The following is a 16,972-nucleotide window of genomic DNA, read 5'->3' on the forward strand; positions in this document are numbered from 1 at the left end:
TGTTTTTACAACATCTGTACCAGGAAGTTTGTTTTTCACCAGCATGAAAGTAATTAGCTCTGTATGGCAGAAGCTTAAATGAATTTTTAACTTTAATGAAGTTCAGTGTCCAGAGCAAGCAGTTAGGGGGGCAGAAGTGCCTGTTCATCTCCAGCACCAGGAAATACACACTGACAGTGAGGGCTCTGGGTGAGATAAAAGTAAGGAAAGCGAGGGCTGAAATGAAGGAGTGCTTCCCCATGGGCACAGGGTCAGCACCGCTCAGCCGTGCATTGGCTCTCCCAGTTGCTCATCCCCACCTTCTGCTTCCTTCATCAGCCCAGCACCACTGCTCTGCCTAATCCCCTTGCACAAAAAATAAAAGCAAAGCAATCAGTGAGTCCGTAGATGCAAAATGGCTGCACGTTCCTGCCTGCCTTGCCAACTGCGTGTTATAAGTGGCTTCAGCTTTTGGAGAGGAAGCTGTAGGTCATGTACAGAAATGTGTTTAAGTAGAGTTGGCTTTTTCTCCCCCTCTCTTTTTTGCTGAGAATGAAGTGAAAGACAGCACAGTTGTTTTCCGTGAGTGTAGGGAAAATCCTCCAGTCTTGGCTCTATATCAGCTCTTGGGAAATGAGAATTCCTCCCTGTCGGATCCAGACTGACAAATGGCTCCTTGCTCCTCCCCCCCCTGGTGAGCACGGCTGTTTGCTCACTCCTGTCCATGATCCCGAGGCTGGGTGCTGGTGATCCTTGCACAGTGATACCAAACTTGAGCACCAGCACCTGAATAATGGGGGCTTTCAGCTTTCCTCTCCCCATTTTCCAAGCTTTTAAAGTTCCATGGACCTTGGCATGAATGGCCAGAGTATGTGGGGCAGCAGGATGGGTGATGGCAGCAGTGCAGGTTTGCTTTGCAGGAGCAGAGACTGGGCACATACTGTAGCACCAGGGATTTAACTTTGCGTCTCACACAGAAGTGAGTGACCTGTTTTCCTGACACTGGTGCAATTCCCAGCACTGCAGAAACACCGTGCTGCCCACTGGGGCTCTGAAGGGGGGGACTGTGCCACACCAGCATTACGTGCGGGGAACTGAGGTGTGGGTGGGACAGACAGCATCCAGACCATGGCATGTGAATGCTCACCAGTCTGTAACGCTGGCCACGCTCATGTTGCTGCACTCAGCATCTGCTGCTGCCAGCTGAGGGTCTGCAGCCCTGGGAGCAGAAGCCAGGGATAAAGTTTGTTAAATTGGGACCTGGCTCTGAGAGCATCCCACAGGCCAGAGGTCAGAGGCTCAGAGCTCTTGTCTTGCTGGCTCAGCTCTGAGCCCAACCTTGCCTTGTTTTTACAACATCTGTACCAGGAAGTTTGTTTTTCACCAGCATAAAAGTAAGTGCTTAGCTCTGTATGGCAGAAGCTTAAATGAAATGTAAAGTGACTTCCATGTCAACTTAAAAAAACAACCACAAATTTGTGGGTTTTCAGTTTCTAATGTGCTGACTTGGCCTGGATTTGAAAAGCCCTGCTTTAAGCTATTTCTTCAGAGTAAAATTTGGCATCAGCTTGACGATTGAAGTGCGTTCTTAGATGAAGTGTTAGGATCATTAAAAAAAATTGTTAATAGACAAAAATAACAGTAGAAGGATTAAATGAAAATTGAACCAAATCTGCAGGGACCTTCTCTGAAGAGCTGAAAAATGAAGAGCTGGCTATAGCTTGCCTTGTCCAGGGAGGAATCGTGGCTCAGCCAAGTTGTTCCACACTGAGTTTGACCCTGTGTGCTGGGACACTGCAGGGCCTGAGCGACCAGCACTCAGCAACACCCCACCACTTCATTTTATAAAAATGCTTTTGACAAGCGTAGCCCTGCTGCGGGGTCTGACGGGAGGTCAGGAAGGAACAGCAGAATCCCCACTCTGCAAGCCTGCCCTGGGTTGTGTCTTCTAGCAGGACCTGCTCTGCACGTAACTCAGCTTACCCAGGGAATCCTCGCCTGGTGGGGCTGTTGGTCTTCTGCCTGAGCACAGATGCTGTGTTGGGAATTTCCGTTCCCGTGCCAGGGCACTGACCTGTTGGAAAGGGGATCAAACGACAGCCCTGGGAGGCTGCCCTCCAGCCAGAAGCTCCAGCAGCAAAACCTTCACAGCTCTTGCAAGGGCAGGCAGGAGGCAGCTTGGTTGCGATCCATAAATAACTTTCTAGGAAGGCTGTATGAGCAAAAGGCTCGTGAACAGCAACAAGCACAGCAAGGCATGCAGCTGCCCGCTGACATTCCCAGCGCTCTGCAGGGCCATCCCAGCCCAGCACCACTTCCACAGCAGGGCTGAGCCTCCAGAATGCCGCAGAGGTAACTGAGTTCTTGTAAGCCCCTTGGGGTTTTAACTGGTGTGACATTTGCTCTGTTAGATGCAGCAAATAGCCAGCCCCGTGGAGCATGCCATCTCATCCACACCTGCCTGGGCCATAGCTGTTGTCTCCACCTCTCCTGCTCAGCATTGCTATCCAAGCCAGCAACCCAACCCGACAGCTTTGTGAATGCTGCAGGAAGCCCACGCCATGCTGCCAGAGCCGTGCTGCAGCTGATGGTCAGTGATCACTGAGTCCTGCCCTAGTGCAGGGGTTTCAGCAGCTGAGATGGTTGAGGCTCTTTGCAGCTCTGCAGTTTGGGTGGCAGCCAGGTGCCCAAACTATTTCTAGCACGAAGCTTTGGGGGCAGGGGGGCTTTCTGCAAGCAGAAACTGAGGCTTCCATCTCCCATCAGAAACTCTGAAGGTATATTTGGATCACTGCTCAGTGCAGCCATGACCTGCAGCACTTGCAAACACAACTGTAGACCCATTTGTGAGTCCAGCAGTCTCACAGTGAAAGGGATTCTGTGGTGCAGGGATGCTTGTGACCAATTCTTGTGACTGACATCAAAGGAGCATCACATGAGCAAGCCGTTCCCCTCTGCCAAACAGCTCCAGTGCTCTTGGTGTTGTTATTGAAATGGAGCTGGGGTTGTGCACCACTCCCTGCCACAGCCACTCAGGGCTTTCCAGCAATTCCTCATCAGCTCTGCTCTGCCTGGAAATCTGCATCATGCTGTGCAGAACAGACCCAAACCCAGGCAAGGAGCACAGCACAGGGCCAGCTCTAGTGCTGGTACGGGTTGGTGGCAGCAGCTGGAGCCAGCAGCACCAGCAGGCAGCAGCATCAGCATTAAATGTTTCCTTCAGGACACAGACACTACTGCCGTGCAGAAGTAGTTGTTGGTAGAGAGGAAGAGAGGAAATACCTCTACTGAAATAGAAGATTAATTTTAGAGCAGGATAGTGACGACCTTGCTGGCAGGCTGAAGGCTGCGATTGAAGTCCAAAAGCAGGGGAACACTGTTCTGCATCTGCTGTGTCCCTTGCTCTCAGCACCAAGGATCAGATTGTCCCCGGTGGGAATGGGAATGTTGGCCTTTCCCTAAACGAAGACCTTTGTTCACCAAAGGGAGATGGTGTAGGGCAGTGCTCGCAGAGCTGCCTGGCTCTGTCCCCACTGCTGGCAATTCCCTGCCAAAAAGTGCCTAGGGAAAGAGAAAAGATGGCCTTTTTGTGGGGCCATCCCATGGTCGTCTGTGTGTGCTGGGCAGGAGATGCACAGGGACGGGGAGCACAGGGCTGCTGGACTTGGGTGCAGCCACTCTGCCCTTTTCCACAGAAGGGCTGTCGTTGTGTTTAATCACTTCTACAGGAGATGAAATTAGAACAGACGTGATTTCAGTGTTTTACACAGCTGTGTGAGATGCTAGAGGCTCAGCAGTGTGCAGTGCTTGTTTTCATACAAACTGGAAAAGTGGAAATTAAGAACTGAAGCAAACCCCTGATGCAGACTTGTAAACAGTGCGTGCTTGGAGATGGGTCTGTCCCATCAGAGCCCGGTCTGGGGCCGATTCCTGCAGCTTCCACAGGATGTTCAGCACTGGGACTTGCATGCAAAGTGTGAGGGTGTTTTTCAGGCCAGGTCTCTGTGGGCAGAAGCCAAGGAGTGGATGAAACACCTGGCTGTGTCACTCTGCCTTCAGTGCTCCCTGGCTGCTGGCAGAGGAAGCCCTGCGTGTCTCAGTCGCCACTCCTGCAGCTGGCCGGGGAGAAGCAGTTCCCAAAACAAAGCCCGTCTGCAGAACAGCATGGAGGTTTGTGAGACACCTGCAGGAAGGGAAGGAGATGAAACAAGTTAAGCACAACACAGAAATGAATTGTTGCTGAGGTGAGGGCTTTGGGGTGCTGGTGGGAGATGTGTGTCCAGGAAAGCTTGCAGAGCCACATTCAAGCACTGCTGTTGGCAGCACCAGGCCCTGACACGGCGCTGAAGACATTTGCAGTTTCGTCGTTGCATTCACTGGCCACAAACTGAGACTGAACTGGAATCTAGGATTGGATGGGATGAGCACCCGGCTCCGGGGCTGCTGCTCTGTGCAATGCAGTGGTGACAAGGCCCAGGCTCAGCCCCGCCTGCCTTTATGGTTTCTCTGCTCTGGAAAGGTGCTGCAGGCTGTAGGTAGAAGTACAGATTTTGCTTCTACTGGTGATTAGAAATGAGGACCAATGGCTGCTCAGTGCTGAGGGGAAGGTGACTGCATTTTGTGAAGTCTCTACCAAGTGCTTGCTGATTTTCCTATCAAATGCCTGCCACAGTGGGACTGCAGTAACGCTGTCCTTGTCCTCTCACATCCTCTAGGCTTCGTTTGTGAGCGGGACCGCTTGACGTTCAGCTTCTGCCAGACCCTGCGGGTGCTGGGAAGGTGCCACCTCCTGACAGTCCACATGCAATGCTGCCAAAGCTGCCGCCAGCACGGGCACCACGGGGCTCCTGACCAGGACCGCGGGGACGAGCGGGCCTCCAGGAGGTGACAGGACCATCCCAAGCCCAGAAAGCACCTGGACCCGTGGCGGCTCTGGGAGCAGCCCTGCGGCACAGGAGGGAGCTGGGGACCAGCCAGCCGTGCTGCTCTGTCACTGCACAGGGTGGCGTGGCCCAAGATCCACACGGTGCTCTTGCAAAACACAGGGAAGGCATGATTTGTTTCATTTGTGCTACACTTTAACGGTGCTCAAACGGTCCCTCTGAGAAGTACGTCTGGTTGGGCCGGGGGTGCAGGTCTCACCAAGTGTGCTGTGCCAGAATGGGCATAGCTGTCTGTTAGGGTCACAGCCATCACTGAGCAATCACAGAGAGCATGTTAGGGAAGGGAAACTTCAAGCAGCAATTATGTGGGGAGTCTTCTCAGAAATGCTAATGGTGCTATCGTTTGATATTTTCAGCCTCTTGATGGTGTTGGCAGGCCAGCACAGAACTCTTGATTTCTATTGTTATTTTTATATGTATAAAATGAGTATCATTCCATCAGTACAGCTGACCATTTGGATTTTTTTTCCCCCCTTAAGGGACTGGAAGTTGGCAACCCATTTCTGTAATTTTCATTGGATTGTTTACGCACTGAAGCTCAATAACCATAATTTAAGAAACGGAGAGAGATCAGAGGAAGAAAGCTTTCAGCTTTAGTTACCACCAGAAGCCCTGGGCTCGCAGTGCATGCAGGGGCCCTGCCCTCTTTGTGCTGATGGCTTCATCTGTAAAAGCCCCCACCCGTGTGCGGAGCAGAGGGGCTGGCTGGGGATACAAGGCAGGAATGAAGTGAGAGATTGCTTTGGAGTCAAACAGTGTAGGCCCTTGAGTGGATCAGTGAAAGAGATGGAAAGCTGTTCTAGCCCCAGCTGTGAGCAATGAGTGTGCATGGCAAACACTGCTCCTATTTGGCCACATCCTTCCTTGTGAAAGCCCAAAAGGCCAAGTGAATTGTACTTACACAACTGGATTTCGGCATGCAGTTACACTGCAGAACTTTAATGGTTGGTTAAGGTGTTTTTCTGTGCTCTTACCAGGCTAAAAACCTTTCTGCTTATGTAGATGCACTTCTGTTAAAGTTAGTTGGTTCTTTTTTACTATAGTAAGTGCTACTGTATGAGAGGCACCCGGCAGCTGGTCCGGCAGTGCTCCTGTGTTAATCCTTGAGGCCTTAGGGAGGATTTGCTGTTAGGTTGGCTCCTGGAGGAGGGCGGGTGCATTTTGGTAGCACTCCTTTCTGTATTACTCTGCAGGCTGAGAAACTGGGAGACTGTGAACACAGCACTGCTTGTGCTGAGCTCAGTGGAAAAAGGACAGAGCCCAGCATCACTGCATTGCATTGAGCAGTGTGGTCACACGCAGACGGATGCTTAAGTTGTACTGTCTGGAACAACTGCAGAACTGTGTCACGTAACAAGGGGAATTCCTGTCTGTGACTTGCATGTAAAACACAAGCCATGACTTCACCATTTGTGTTGTATTCCTTTCCAACGTGGTGTAAATTTTTACATTTTAAGAGCCTGTGTTCATTCCTGTTTTCTTTTGGGTTGGCACCGTCTGTCCCTTGCTTCTGTCAGCGCTCCTAGGTTTTGCTAAGGAATAGCTAGCTCTAAACGTGTTGGGTTTTAATGGCTATCGCCCACAAGTGTGTTAAATTAAACAGTTATTGAAGGAAATTGAAGGGTTTCATATTTTCTCTTCTCCTTGGGGAATTCTAAAGGGCTTTTCACTGAAAACTCAGTTAAGCAGAGGCAGTTTAGGTCCTGGCAGCAGCAGGGGTTTGATTGCTCTCATCTCAGCTGCAGCAGAGAGAAGCAGTCAGTTTGCATCTGAAAATCATTTAAGGCTGCCCATAGAAACTGGGATTTGTGTGATTGCAATCTGAGCTCTGTGGATTCGAGGTAAAGCACTGGTGCTCCCGGAGCTAAAGGCTTCAGCCTCTGATTTGTGGTGCAAATTGATTCACTGCAGAGCTAACCATAACAACCAAGCAAACCCAGTGGCGTTCTGCTTGTGCACCACAGGCAGTCCAGGCAGCATACATTGAAATTCAGGTGTTTGTTGAAAGAATTGTGTAAATTCTGCCTGAATTATATGCATTTCAGTACATTGGAGGTGAAGCATTTATGTGTAAGTGGCTGATCTAACTCAGTGCCATGATGCAGTCACTGAGCTGCCCTTTCTGTCACCCAACAGTGTGCAGTTCTGGGGACTGCAGCTGTGCCAGGTGTCATTTCTTCCCAGAACTCGCCTCAGTTTTCCGGAGTCACGATTCTCTTTTCTCTTAGCACATCTGACAATGCTTACTCATTTTCCTAGCACTGTTTGTGCCCCATGCCTCCAGGAAAGGTGTGGCCTCGTAAATTGCCATGCTTGCTGAGCTTGGGGCCGGCTGCGTGCCATCCATCGCTGCAGGCACAGCTCAGGGCAGTTGCACGCTGCCAGCACTGTGCCAGGACAATGCAGAGCAGCAGTGCTGGGTGCTGCTCACACCACTGACCCCATGCAGGCGTTGGGCTGGGCAGCGTTCCCCTCCCAGAGCCCTCGCTATTAATAGGCCCTGCACAGGGAGAGCCCTAAGCAATGCTTTTTGTTGCAGATACAGGATATGTGGTTACCAGGATGCATTCAATTTGTCATTGTAAGATACTTTTGGTTCATTACTTCAGAAAGACCCCATTGAAGACCAACTCTGCAAAACACGTATGCTTCATTTGCCACACAGTAAAGGCGGGTTTCCCACTAATTGAGAACCTTCCCAATGTGGGACTCTTAAGTCTCACTGACCTTTGTCTGCTCTGTTTTACTCGGCCAGTGTGAAGAATATTGGATTTCTCTGCTAAGCTGTCAGGTGCTGCAGGGAATTTTGCTCTTGCAGCCAGTTCACCTCCCCACTGGGTTAATGCAGTGGGTGCTGCAGGCTGGGATTTATACAAATCTGGGCAAGCTTAATCACAGCACCAACCAGTACTGGAGCAATGCACAGCTGCAAAATATCTCCTGTTCCAAATGAATTGGTCTTAATGTTTGGTGCCATTGAAGATTTCAGTGTACATGGTGTAAACGATGCCATCCTCTGCCTGCAGCACAGACTGACTGCAGGCTGCTGCCATCTCTGCCCTCATGCACCTATTCACATCTGTGTGTAAACACAGAGAGAGTGACATACAGATAGGCTTCTCTCTGCTTTGCACAGCTGCAGGCCTCCACAGCAGCATGAAATACTTCAGCCTTCACTGCCTTGTTCCCATCAGCAGTGTGGGGCTGCAGCTGGGTGCCAAGCTGTGTGCACAGGGAGAGGCACTGCAGTAACATCACCTGTTGCCCTCGGGCTCTCAGTGCCATTTATGTGCAAATCTCACACATTTATCTGATTACAGTCCAGAAGCTGTTCATTTAAATTAAAGGTTATATGAAACAGGTTGGGACTCTGAAACCATGACCTGGAGCGTTTTTGCATTGGATCAGGAAATGAATTGAGATAACCCTGCTGGGATTAAATTTCTAGAGAAATAAAGCGAATCATTGCCATTTCCCTCCCTGAGAAATGCCTTTTCCTCTTCCCAGGGTATTTCAGGTCTTTCTCATGGATACGCTTACATTTAAATCAGCGTGAAGCTGGTGGAATTGTAGCAGAAATTACCCCGGTGAAGCCCACTGACCTTGGGAGGAGGCTTTGCTTGCAGCTGGTAGCACACAGTGCACAGTGCTGCTGTGCAATGCAAACTGTGCCGGGTGCAGGCAGAGTTCTCCCTCCTCACCCTCTGAAAATCTGTTTAGCAGAGGCTTCTTTTGGGGCACATCATTCACATCAGTGCTGATCTATCCAACAGCTGCCTATGGACCGTGGCACAATTGGGTACGGCACAGGAAAAGCAGTTGTGTGTTTCAAGGCTGCAATTAATGGCTTCTCAGAAAATAATAAACCAGAAACAACAGCCATCAAAGCAGTGCCAGCTGCAGCTTTGCCACAGAGGTTCCATCGAACTACCCAGCCAACAGTGGTGCAAAGAGCCCCTCACATCCAAACAGCTCCCAGCATCACAAGCAACTGAACTTCTAAACTTACAGTTCACTTCTGGGAGGCCTGGTACACCTGCAGCAGGCTGAACACAGACAGAAGCACTCCAAATGTGTCTCACACAAGTCCAGATCTGTCTTCAGATTCACTGTTCTCAGGTGTATCTCTCACCACAAACACGTAAGAGGTTTTAGGTGGTTGTATTTTGTTTTTTCCTTCTCTTGAATGTCACAGAAGGAAAAGTGCCCTCTTCCACGGAGCTCCCGGAGTATCAGCAGGAGAGATCAGACGCTGGGCTTTTGGTATGGCAGGAGACAAAGAGAGAAAAGGCATGTGTGCTATTTTGGGATGTTTGGTGGCAACAAGCAAATGTCCTCAAGGGACAGAGCTTTCCTGAGAAAGTTCCTGCTTCAAGGCAAAAAATGTAAAATGTGCAATGAGAAGATAAAGAGATGTTGCTGAGGGGACGGCTCTCCAGTCTCTAACAGCAGCTTTAAAGCAGGGACTCTGATAAAAAAGTTATCTTTAAGTTCACATACTTACATCTGGGGCCGTGTAAAGCAGCCCACAAAAGCAAGGACAAGCAGCAAACAGCAGCCCTGGAGCTGTGCTGTCCCTCCGCAGTGCTCTCAGCCCCGGCTCTGGGCTGCCCTGCCAGGGGAGAACTGACCTGAAGGAGGAAGAAGGGAAAATAAAAACCGGAGGCAGCAGCAGCACAGGGTTTTGCAAAGCTCCCCGTCTCTGAGTTCCTTTCTCAGCGCTCCCCCTCGTGGGAAAGCACTTCCAAAACACTTCTGTCTGTGTTTCCTTCTCTCCACGAACCATTAACAGCTAGGAAAAAATCCTTTGCTTTTGTTTTTCTCCTTTTGAAAAGGAGCAAAATGACACATTCCTTCGATTTCATAAAGTCAGCATAACTTTAATTTTAAAAGGGCAATTTCTATGTGAAGTTTTACTCTGTTCAGCTGACTCTGCAGACTTGCAGACATCGCCTTGAGGCCATTTCAGATACGATGTGTGACACCGAGTCCTGCCGCGACTTCAACGAGAACAAAGGTGCAAGGAACACAACCACCACAGCCCAGCAGCTGAACAGCACTGAAACTCCTGGAGAAAGTGCTAGGCTGCTGCTGCTGGCCATTAACTCGGCAGAATGCATCCTTTATTAATTAAAGACTGTTAACTCTTTTATTTTCTGTTTGCAACACATTTTGTGTTTACTCTGCCATGGTGCTGCTCATCCTTCCTAGGGCATCCTGAATGATTTAGGAGGTTTGAAATGGCAGATTACCCCCTACTGTTTCTTTCTTAAAAGCCTAAAAAAGTAGAGCCCAATGTCAGCAGGAGCCTTCAGGCACCATCATGCTAAAATAACTCACAAACAAGCTCCCCTTCTTGTCAGCTCTTACTGGAGATTCTCAAAGCAAGCTCACTGCTCACTGCTGAATGTCACTGCTTTCAGAACAGTCTCTTAGTGAGCTTACTGGGGGCTGCTGTCCATTCTAAGTTTGCCTTTGGAGATGCAGTGATTAAAACTGTGATGTACAAATTCTCAGTGAATAAACACACAATTTCCAAAAATGCTTCCAGAGGAAACAAAATACATTCTCATGGCGCCAAGTACTTGGAGAATGAAGTGCCTTTACTTTGTGGCCATTTGCCGACGCAGCATTTCATCATCTCACCATGTTAGTGCATCAGAGGAGGCCTCAGACCTTCCAAGAGAATCACAGCACATGCTACCAATGTAATTCTTTCACAGGACAAGATCTCCCTCTGCTCTTCATCTGTAAACTTAGCTGGCAGGAGCTGTTGCCATTTCAAGAGCCTGCTGGAAAAAAAAACAATACAAAACCTTTCTAAATGCCTCTTTTAGGATATATTGTGGTAGACTATTCCAGCTGAAATGTAAATACACAGATTGTTGATTTTGACCAAAGTGGGACTTTGGCACTGAAGCAGGGAGATTACAGCTGTGACATCCGTCAGAGCGTCGTTCTACAAGAACATTTTCTCCACCGTTCATAACGCGCAGCCTAGATGGAACCCATTCAGTCATTCATGCCCTCAGGAGAGCTTCATGAAGCTCATTATTAAAATGGTTACAAATCCCAGAAATCTCAACAGATGTTGCACAGAACTCTGAGGATTTCTCGCTGTTTAACCAAATACAAGCCTGCTACAGTCATCACAGCTCCACTTGGGAAAGGCTCCAACCCAAGTTTTTTACCTGGGGGAAAACCAGTTGCACAAGCTGCTTTGCACTGCCCAGGTAACACCTCAGGATCTGGGAATGGTTTGCCAGCCAGCAGCACACAGCTGCACACAGCTCAGCACTGGGGCCCTCCTGTGGCTGTGCTGTGGATCCTGAACATCACTTCTCCCCGAGGACAGCCGAGAGAAATATCCGCCTAATTCTTCAGGGAAAGTAAGTGCATGGTCAAACCCACAGCTGCAGCAGGAAATGAACCCCGGGGGACTTGAGAGAAAACACGTGACAGCTGACAACATGATGGATGCCCCAGATCAGATTAGAGAGGCAGCAGCAAAAAGAAACAGAACAGCAGTGACCACAGGCTGCAGGCTTCTCTCCTGTCCCACGCTGCAGGTAAGCTGCAACAAACAGCAGGATCAAACTGGCAACACGTTGCCACAGGAAAACTTACCCTCAAGGTAATTGGAAACCAGAATCAGAAACATGTACTTCTAAACAATACAGACATTTAGCAAAAATGGGGTCTCGGTAAAGGCTGCAGTCCAATCGCTTGGTTCCCGGTTCACTGAATTCATTTCAATTTTAATGTGTTCACTGGAAACAAACAAGTTGAATAAACGTTAAGTTCTCTAGCAGAAACCCAAACCTAAGCTAAAGAAAAAAAAAAAGGTGCTGATCTCAAAGCAGCATTTCAGTACAAGAATCTCTTTTATTTTTACAGTGCGGTGATTGAAACCATAGAAATTTAACCTGCAAAACTGCGTTTGTGTCACAATGTCTATCAGAAGGCAATACATACGGTGCTGTTTCATTTTTTAATGAGATAAAATACTTCTCTGGACACCAGATATTACAAACTCTTAACACTATATACTTTGTTTTATTTTAGAGACTGATTTTTCATAATTTATATCTATCTTATAAACAATTTTTTTAAAAAACATACAGAAGATAAAAAGAACTCAAGTATTAAACTCAAGGCTTTGATTCCTCTTTTTTAAACAAAGATAACTTTAAGAAACGTATCAAAATGCTGTGTGCTGCAGCTCCTAGTCAGGCTCTGTCACGCACTGCTCCACGATCTCACGCAGGTTTGGATTCTCCATCGCAGCTGCGACTCTCTCTTTGTCGTTGATTTGCTTATTGACTGCAAAACATAGGGGAAGTGAAGTCAGAAGCAGTTCTGAGTGGTACTTTACGCATACAGCACCGTGAGCACAAGTGCAAGGCGGAGTTTCTCCAAGCCCCCAGAATGGCCAACTCAAAGAGGGAGAAAATGCTGCGTTACAGAAACAGTGCGTTCTGCCCACCTCACTGCAAATCTCTATTCAGGCAGAGGACTGAAGTTTGCACAACAGCCCAAACTGAAATGGTGAATTGCTGTGCTGGCAGACATCTAGGTTGTATAGCTGAGCACAAAGCCAAGGAGTTGAGAGGAGAGGTTAACAGGAAATTGTAAAACAGAGCGAGGGAGCACTCAGTCACAAAAAAACATCCATCAGAACCAAAAGTTTTCTGCTTTTCTTGTTTAGGAAAAGAATACAAGGTACAAGGTATGCTAATCAAGTGTCTTCAAATGAAGTGTGAAGTTTGTGACAAATTAGTAGTCGGTGTTCTCCAGGTTCAATGTCTTGTCATTTAATGGCAAGAACTGGTTTTCCCCCACATAAAGATTTCTGCTGGTTAAGAACAGGGGCCGAGGCGTCGCCTCAACAGAGGCTTTAGCAGCTGTTTGAGATGGTGATTAAATGCAGCTCTGGAAGAATTCAGTGTCCTACAGATTTTATTTTAAAAATACAGATAAACTTCACAGTGTTAAGATCATCAACCAGGCAGGAAGTTCTTCATGCTAATAACTGAGCAGCATAACAGCAACTTCCCAAAGAACACAGAGTCTAAAGCTCTACTTACTGTCTTCTTCAGTGGAATGTGTACCTTCAGATATGTAGATTTCCAGCTAGAGGAGAGATCAGTGTTAGATGCATTCATCAACTGTAAAATAGATCCAGTACCAAAACAAAAAACTACCAAACACATACAATGCATGGAATCTGTACCTTTCAAAATGTTCCTATACAATGGAAGGGAACCACTGACAGCAACTGATCTGAGCCTCGTGACTGTGTTGCAATAGATCTATCTCCATTCAAGGAGGCCTCAGTACTCCTTCAAAACTGTGGCAGCATTCATGTCTCACTAATATCAATGGCTCATGTGAAAAATCCATTGCAGCTGGGCTGCTTGGAAACAGTGCAGAATTGGCATTTCCTTCCTGACAAGTTCTCTGCTGGTCACAGCTCAAGGACTATTTGTTTGAAAGCCACCAGAACTGCAAGTGTCACTTTCACAAGCTAAGAACTCTTGGGAAGACATCCTTAGGAACAGATTTGTAAAAAGATATTCCTTTTAAGTCTTACTCAATGACAAGAAACACATGTTCTATCTGAAATGGTGGCATAGTACATTATCTGGTTTCTGCCTGGGAGAGATTGTAAGACTAAATGCTAAACAGGCCCAAATTGACTTCATGCATTTAACTGAACAAGCCTGGCAAAAAAAACAAACACCAAACAAACAAACCAACAATGTCTAACAAACAGAACAGCAAGGAAACGTCATGGAACTGCTGTAGCAAAGGAAAAGTAAACAAGTCCAGTGCATCTTATTTTATCTCACTGAAGCAAAACCCACTTGTTATCATGTGTCCAGCGTAACAGATCGCCATCTTCCTAATTACCTAGAAATACAAGCCTTGCTTCACACTGCCGTAACTGGAAAGATGAAGCTGGCAACTATAAAAACAAAAGATTTCAAAAAGCAACGCTGTGTAACAAGCTACAAACTGTTTTGTAAAGGAAAGGAATCACCACATTTATTCAGAGGTCCCTTCCAGTACTCCTGCTCTGCAATGTTCACTTCCTCCATAAACAACAGGCTGTTTAAAAGACTCATCCTTTATCACGGTTTGCAAGTTGCTCAATCCTGCAGCATATCCTTTCTTAAAGAACACTTAGCATTGGAAGTACTTATTCCTGTAGCTTGAAGCAGGTTTCAGAACTGATATCTTACCTTATGTCTGAAAGGCAAGCATCTCTGAAGTTTTATTCTTAAACAAAGGCCTGGTAAACAAAGCAGATTAAGAGACATCCCTGTCAAATTCAAGGTTTTGAGGTGCATTTTCAGAGAACACGTATTTAACAATGAAACCCACCACTATACTTGGCAACCTCTTCCTTCTGCATTCTGAGCAGCAAAAGCCACAGAGGAGACCAAATCACATTGCTGACCCTTTTCAGGAAGTCTCTCGGTTGAGCTCATACCTGCCTTACAAACTTAGGAGGTTTTGGTCCCCAGCACCCCTGAGAAACACTGGATGCATGCAAATTCCACCATTTCCAGCCTTCTGCCCTTTTGATAGAGCTTTCTGGCTATTGTTGTGGCTGTCTCTATGCTGAGAAGAATGCTTAGCTTGTTTTTGTTAAAAACCCAAAACAAAATGTTGGAAGAATAGTTGCAAGGCCTGCCTGCAACACTTTGGAACTCAAGCTCATAACTTCACTATTTTAGATGTCTAACATGCAGAACTGGAAAATAATTGAAAATAGCACTCAAAAAACGTCATCCTTGGGGCCACATAAATCTACCAAAAAATAAGCTGCTGCAATAAGAGAAAAGCTGTGCATCAACAATCAGCATTCGAATTTTACTTAAAAAATATGAAAGTATGGATTTGTATGTAGCAAGTAGTACTGCTGAGAAAGTCTCCAAAGTGACTGAGCAGAGAACTGCAGTTTGTCTTGGAGAGCAACACCCCAGCTAGAGGACAGCCCTACTGCTGCACGTCTCCCCACAACCTGGCTCCACACTGAGCTGCACATGGACAGCCACAGCCACGCTGCAGCCCTGGTTTGTGCTCAGGTGAGCCAGTGCTAACAGCAAATGCACCCCAAAGCACTTCAGAGAACTCTGTGCAGATGAGGACGTTTGTGGGAAAAAAAGAACAAAACCAAGAAAACGACTGTTTACTGCCTCTATTCTTACACATGCTACCCGATTATTTAAAATAATCACCATAATCTTTTACTGCAACAGAATGAGGAACCTGCTTCACAGGTCACACACTGTGTTCCATGCTGCTTCTGAATAGATTTTTGAGAGCTGCTTTGTTCTGAAGTTTTCCTAACGTGAGAAAAACAGACGACCTGCTTGCCCCATCCCTGCAAGCATTCAAGGCCAGGCTGGATGTGGCTCTGGGCAGCCTGGTCTGCTGGTTGGTGACCTGCACACAGCAGGGGGTTGGAGCTGGATGAGCGTTGTGCTCCTCTGCAACCCAGACCACTCTGTGATTCCATAATACGACCTTCAACAACTCCCCATTCCTTCTGTTCCTTGTTTGTATGGCCATAAGGGCACTCAAGATGAAATTCACAGCTAAACTGCTGGTAAAACGATACTGAACTTTAACTAATATTATTCAGACAATCTAAAATTAACTTCGCGCTCATTGCTGAAGATGTAATGAAACAGAAATGTTACCGATGAGAGTAGCCAAGGAGCAGTGAGGTACTGTTGGCGTGAACCTGATGACAACCAGATACTCTTCCTCGCCAATCTCATTCACTTTGACGCAGCTTTCCGTCACCACTTCCAGTTCTTCTAAAGTGTTTGGTTTCTCCGGGTCCCGGATGGTTCGGATGATATCTAAAGCAGAAGATGAGCCAGCGACAACAAAGTCACTTTCCTAAACTTAATGCTTCTAATTAAAAGCCATCTTCCCGGCAGCGCTCGCTTCGATCCTGTTCCGAGGCACAGCTGTAAATACCAGCAGTGCATTACGAGTTCCCTGGGAGCTGGGCAGATCGAACCACCTGCTGTATTTGCTATTGCTTTCACCATCCCATTCTAATCAATACCTACTAATGGACACAGAACACCTTCAGAACTGCAAGCGATTTAAAATCAGCCTATCCCAGCACAAAGCTCCGGTGCCGCATTTCACACAACGCTGCTCGCCCTTCGCGTTTTCCCACGTCTAACTTTGCGACGAGGCGGGTCGATCCTCCTCCCCACCTCTGCCCTCCCCTCCTCAGCCCGGGCTCCACGGATGACGCTTCGAGAGCACCTTAAGCACAACCTACGGCCACCGCGCGGCTCCCGTTCCGCCGCCGCTTCCAGGCCCGCCCGCGTCCCGCCCCGCGCGGCCCCGAGCAGCTCCGCCAGTCACCGTAAACCTCGAGCGCCTTGTCCTGCTCCATGGCCCTGCGGGGCGGGGCATGGCAGCCCCTACGCAGCCCGGAGTACCGCAGCACTCTGCTCAGCGTGTGCGACAGCAGCCCCAGCACCAGCGACATCCTCCCGCTCCGCCATGGGAGAGCGCGAAACGGCCCCGCGCGGCCACCGTCCGGCAGAGGGAGGTGCGCCAGGGGCGGGGCGCTGCGGGGCGCGGCTGCCGCTCGCTGCGGGCGGGGCGTGGGGAAGCGCCGCTTGCCGGGCTCTGCTTGTTCTCCCGCGGTTGCACAGCTGCAGAGCGGCGAGCCGTGACGTTAACCATACAAACTGCTGAGCCGCGTCGTTCGCAGGCTGAGAAAGGCCTTTGTCCAAGTAACGGCGTGGGGACGGGGCTCGGTTCACAGCAAAAGGTTCCGGCCCTTTCAGACCACCCCGCACTAACGCGGCCCAAGAGGCGACCAACGCTCTCGGTTTCTCCCCTCTTAGCGTGGCGCGCCCCCAGGAAGAGTGCGGCTGGAAGCGCTGCGCCGTGCAGCGGTGCATGCCGGGAGTTGTAGTCCCAGCGCGGCGCCGTCAGCAGACCGGAAGCGAGGACGGCCCCTCCAAGATGGCGGCCGGGGGCGCGGGTCGCCGCCGCTGAGGGCG

At 48.6% G+C, this 16,972-nt stretch overlaps 2 protein-coding genes across 2 annotated transcripts in view; one reads left to right on the forward strand and one right to left on the reverse strand.

Annotated features, from left to right (window-relative positions):
* Positions 1–8,673, forward strand: part of ADAMTS7 (ADAM metallopeptidase with thrombospondin type 1 motif 7) — a 49,089-nt gene extending 40,416 nt beyond the window's left edge. The window contains exon 24 of the mRNA XM_042875706.1: positions 4,695–8,673. Within this exon, the coding sequence (XP_042731640.1) occupies positions 4,695–4,867 (173 nt within the window). The 3' untranslated portion in view covers positions 4,868–8,673. The remainder of the gene's footprint in view (positions 1–4,694) is intronic.
* Positions 8,674–11,787: 3,114 nt separating this feature from the next.
* CIAO2A (cytosolic iron-sulfur assembly component 2A) lies at positions 11,788–16,505 on the reverse strand. The gene is made up of 5 exons (XM_042875707.1): positions 16,323–16,505; positions 15,635–15,799; positions 14,168–14,217; positions 13,010–13,055; positions 11,788–12,245 (listed from the first exon to the last, which is right to left on the reverse strand). The coding sequence occupies exons 1-5, from the start codon at positions 16,447–16,449 to the stop codon at positions 12,148–12,150; spliced, it is 486 nt and encodes a 161-aa protein (XP_042731641.1). The 5' UTR covers positions 16,450–16,505; the 3' UTR covers positions 11,788–12,147.
* Positions 16,506–16,972: the final 467 nt, after the last annotated feature.

This window comes from Lagopus leucura, unplaced genomic scaffold (assembly GCF_019238085.1).
Source record: "Lagopus leucura isolate 7727_CA_CO unplaced genomic scaffold, USGS_WTPT01 Super-Scaffold_100015, whole genome shotgun sequence".
NCBI classification, from domain to species: domain Eukaryota; kingdom Metazoa; phylum Chordata; class Aves; order Galliformes; family Phasianidae; genus Lagopus; species Lagopus leucura.

Coding starts and splice junctions, on each gene's coding strand:
- CIAO2A (XM_042875707.1), bottom strand. CDS start 16,449: ATGTCGCTGGTGCTGGGGCTGCTGTCGCACACGCTGAGCAGAGTGCTG. Junction 14,218..15,634: donor CTCCTTGGCTACTCTCATCG/GTAACATTTCTG, acceptor TTTGTTTACCAG/GCCTTTGTTTAAGAATAAAA. Junction 13,056..14,167: donor GCTTGCCTTTCAGACATAAG/GTAAGATATCAG, acceptor TCTCTCCTCTAG/CTGGAAATCTACATATCTGA.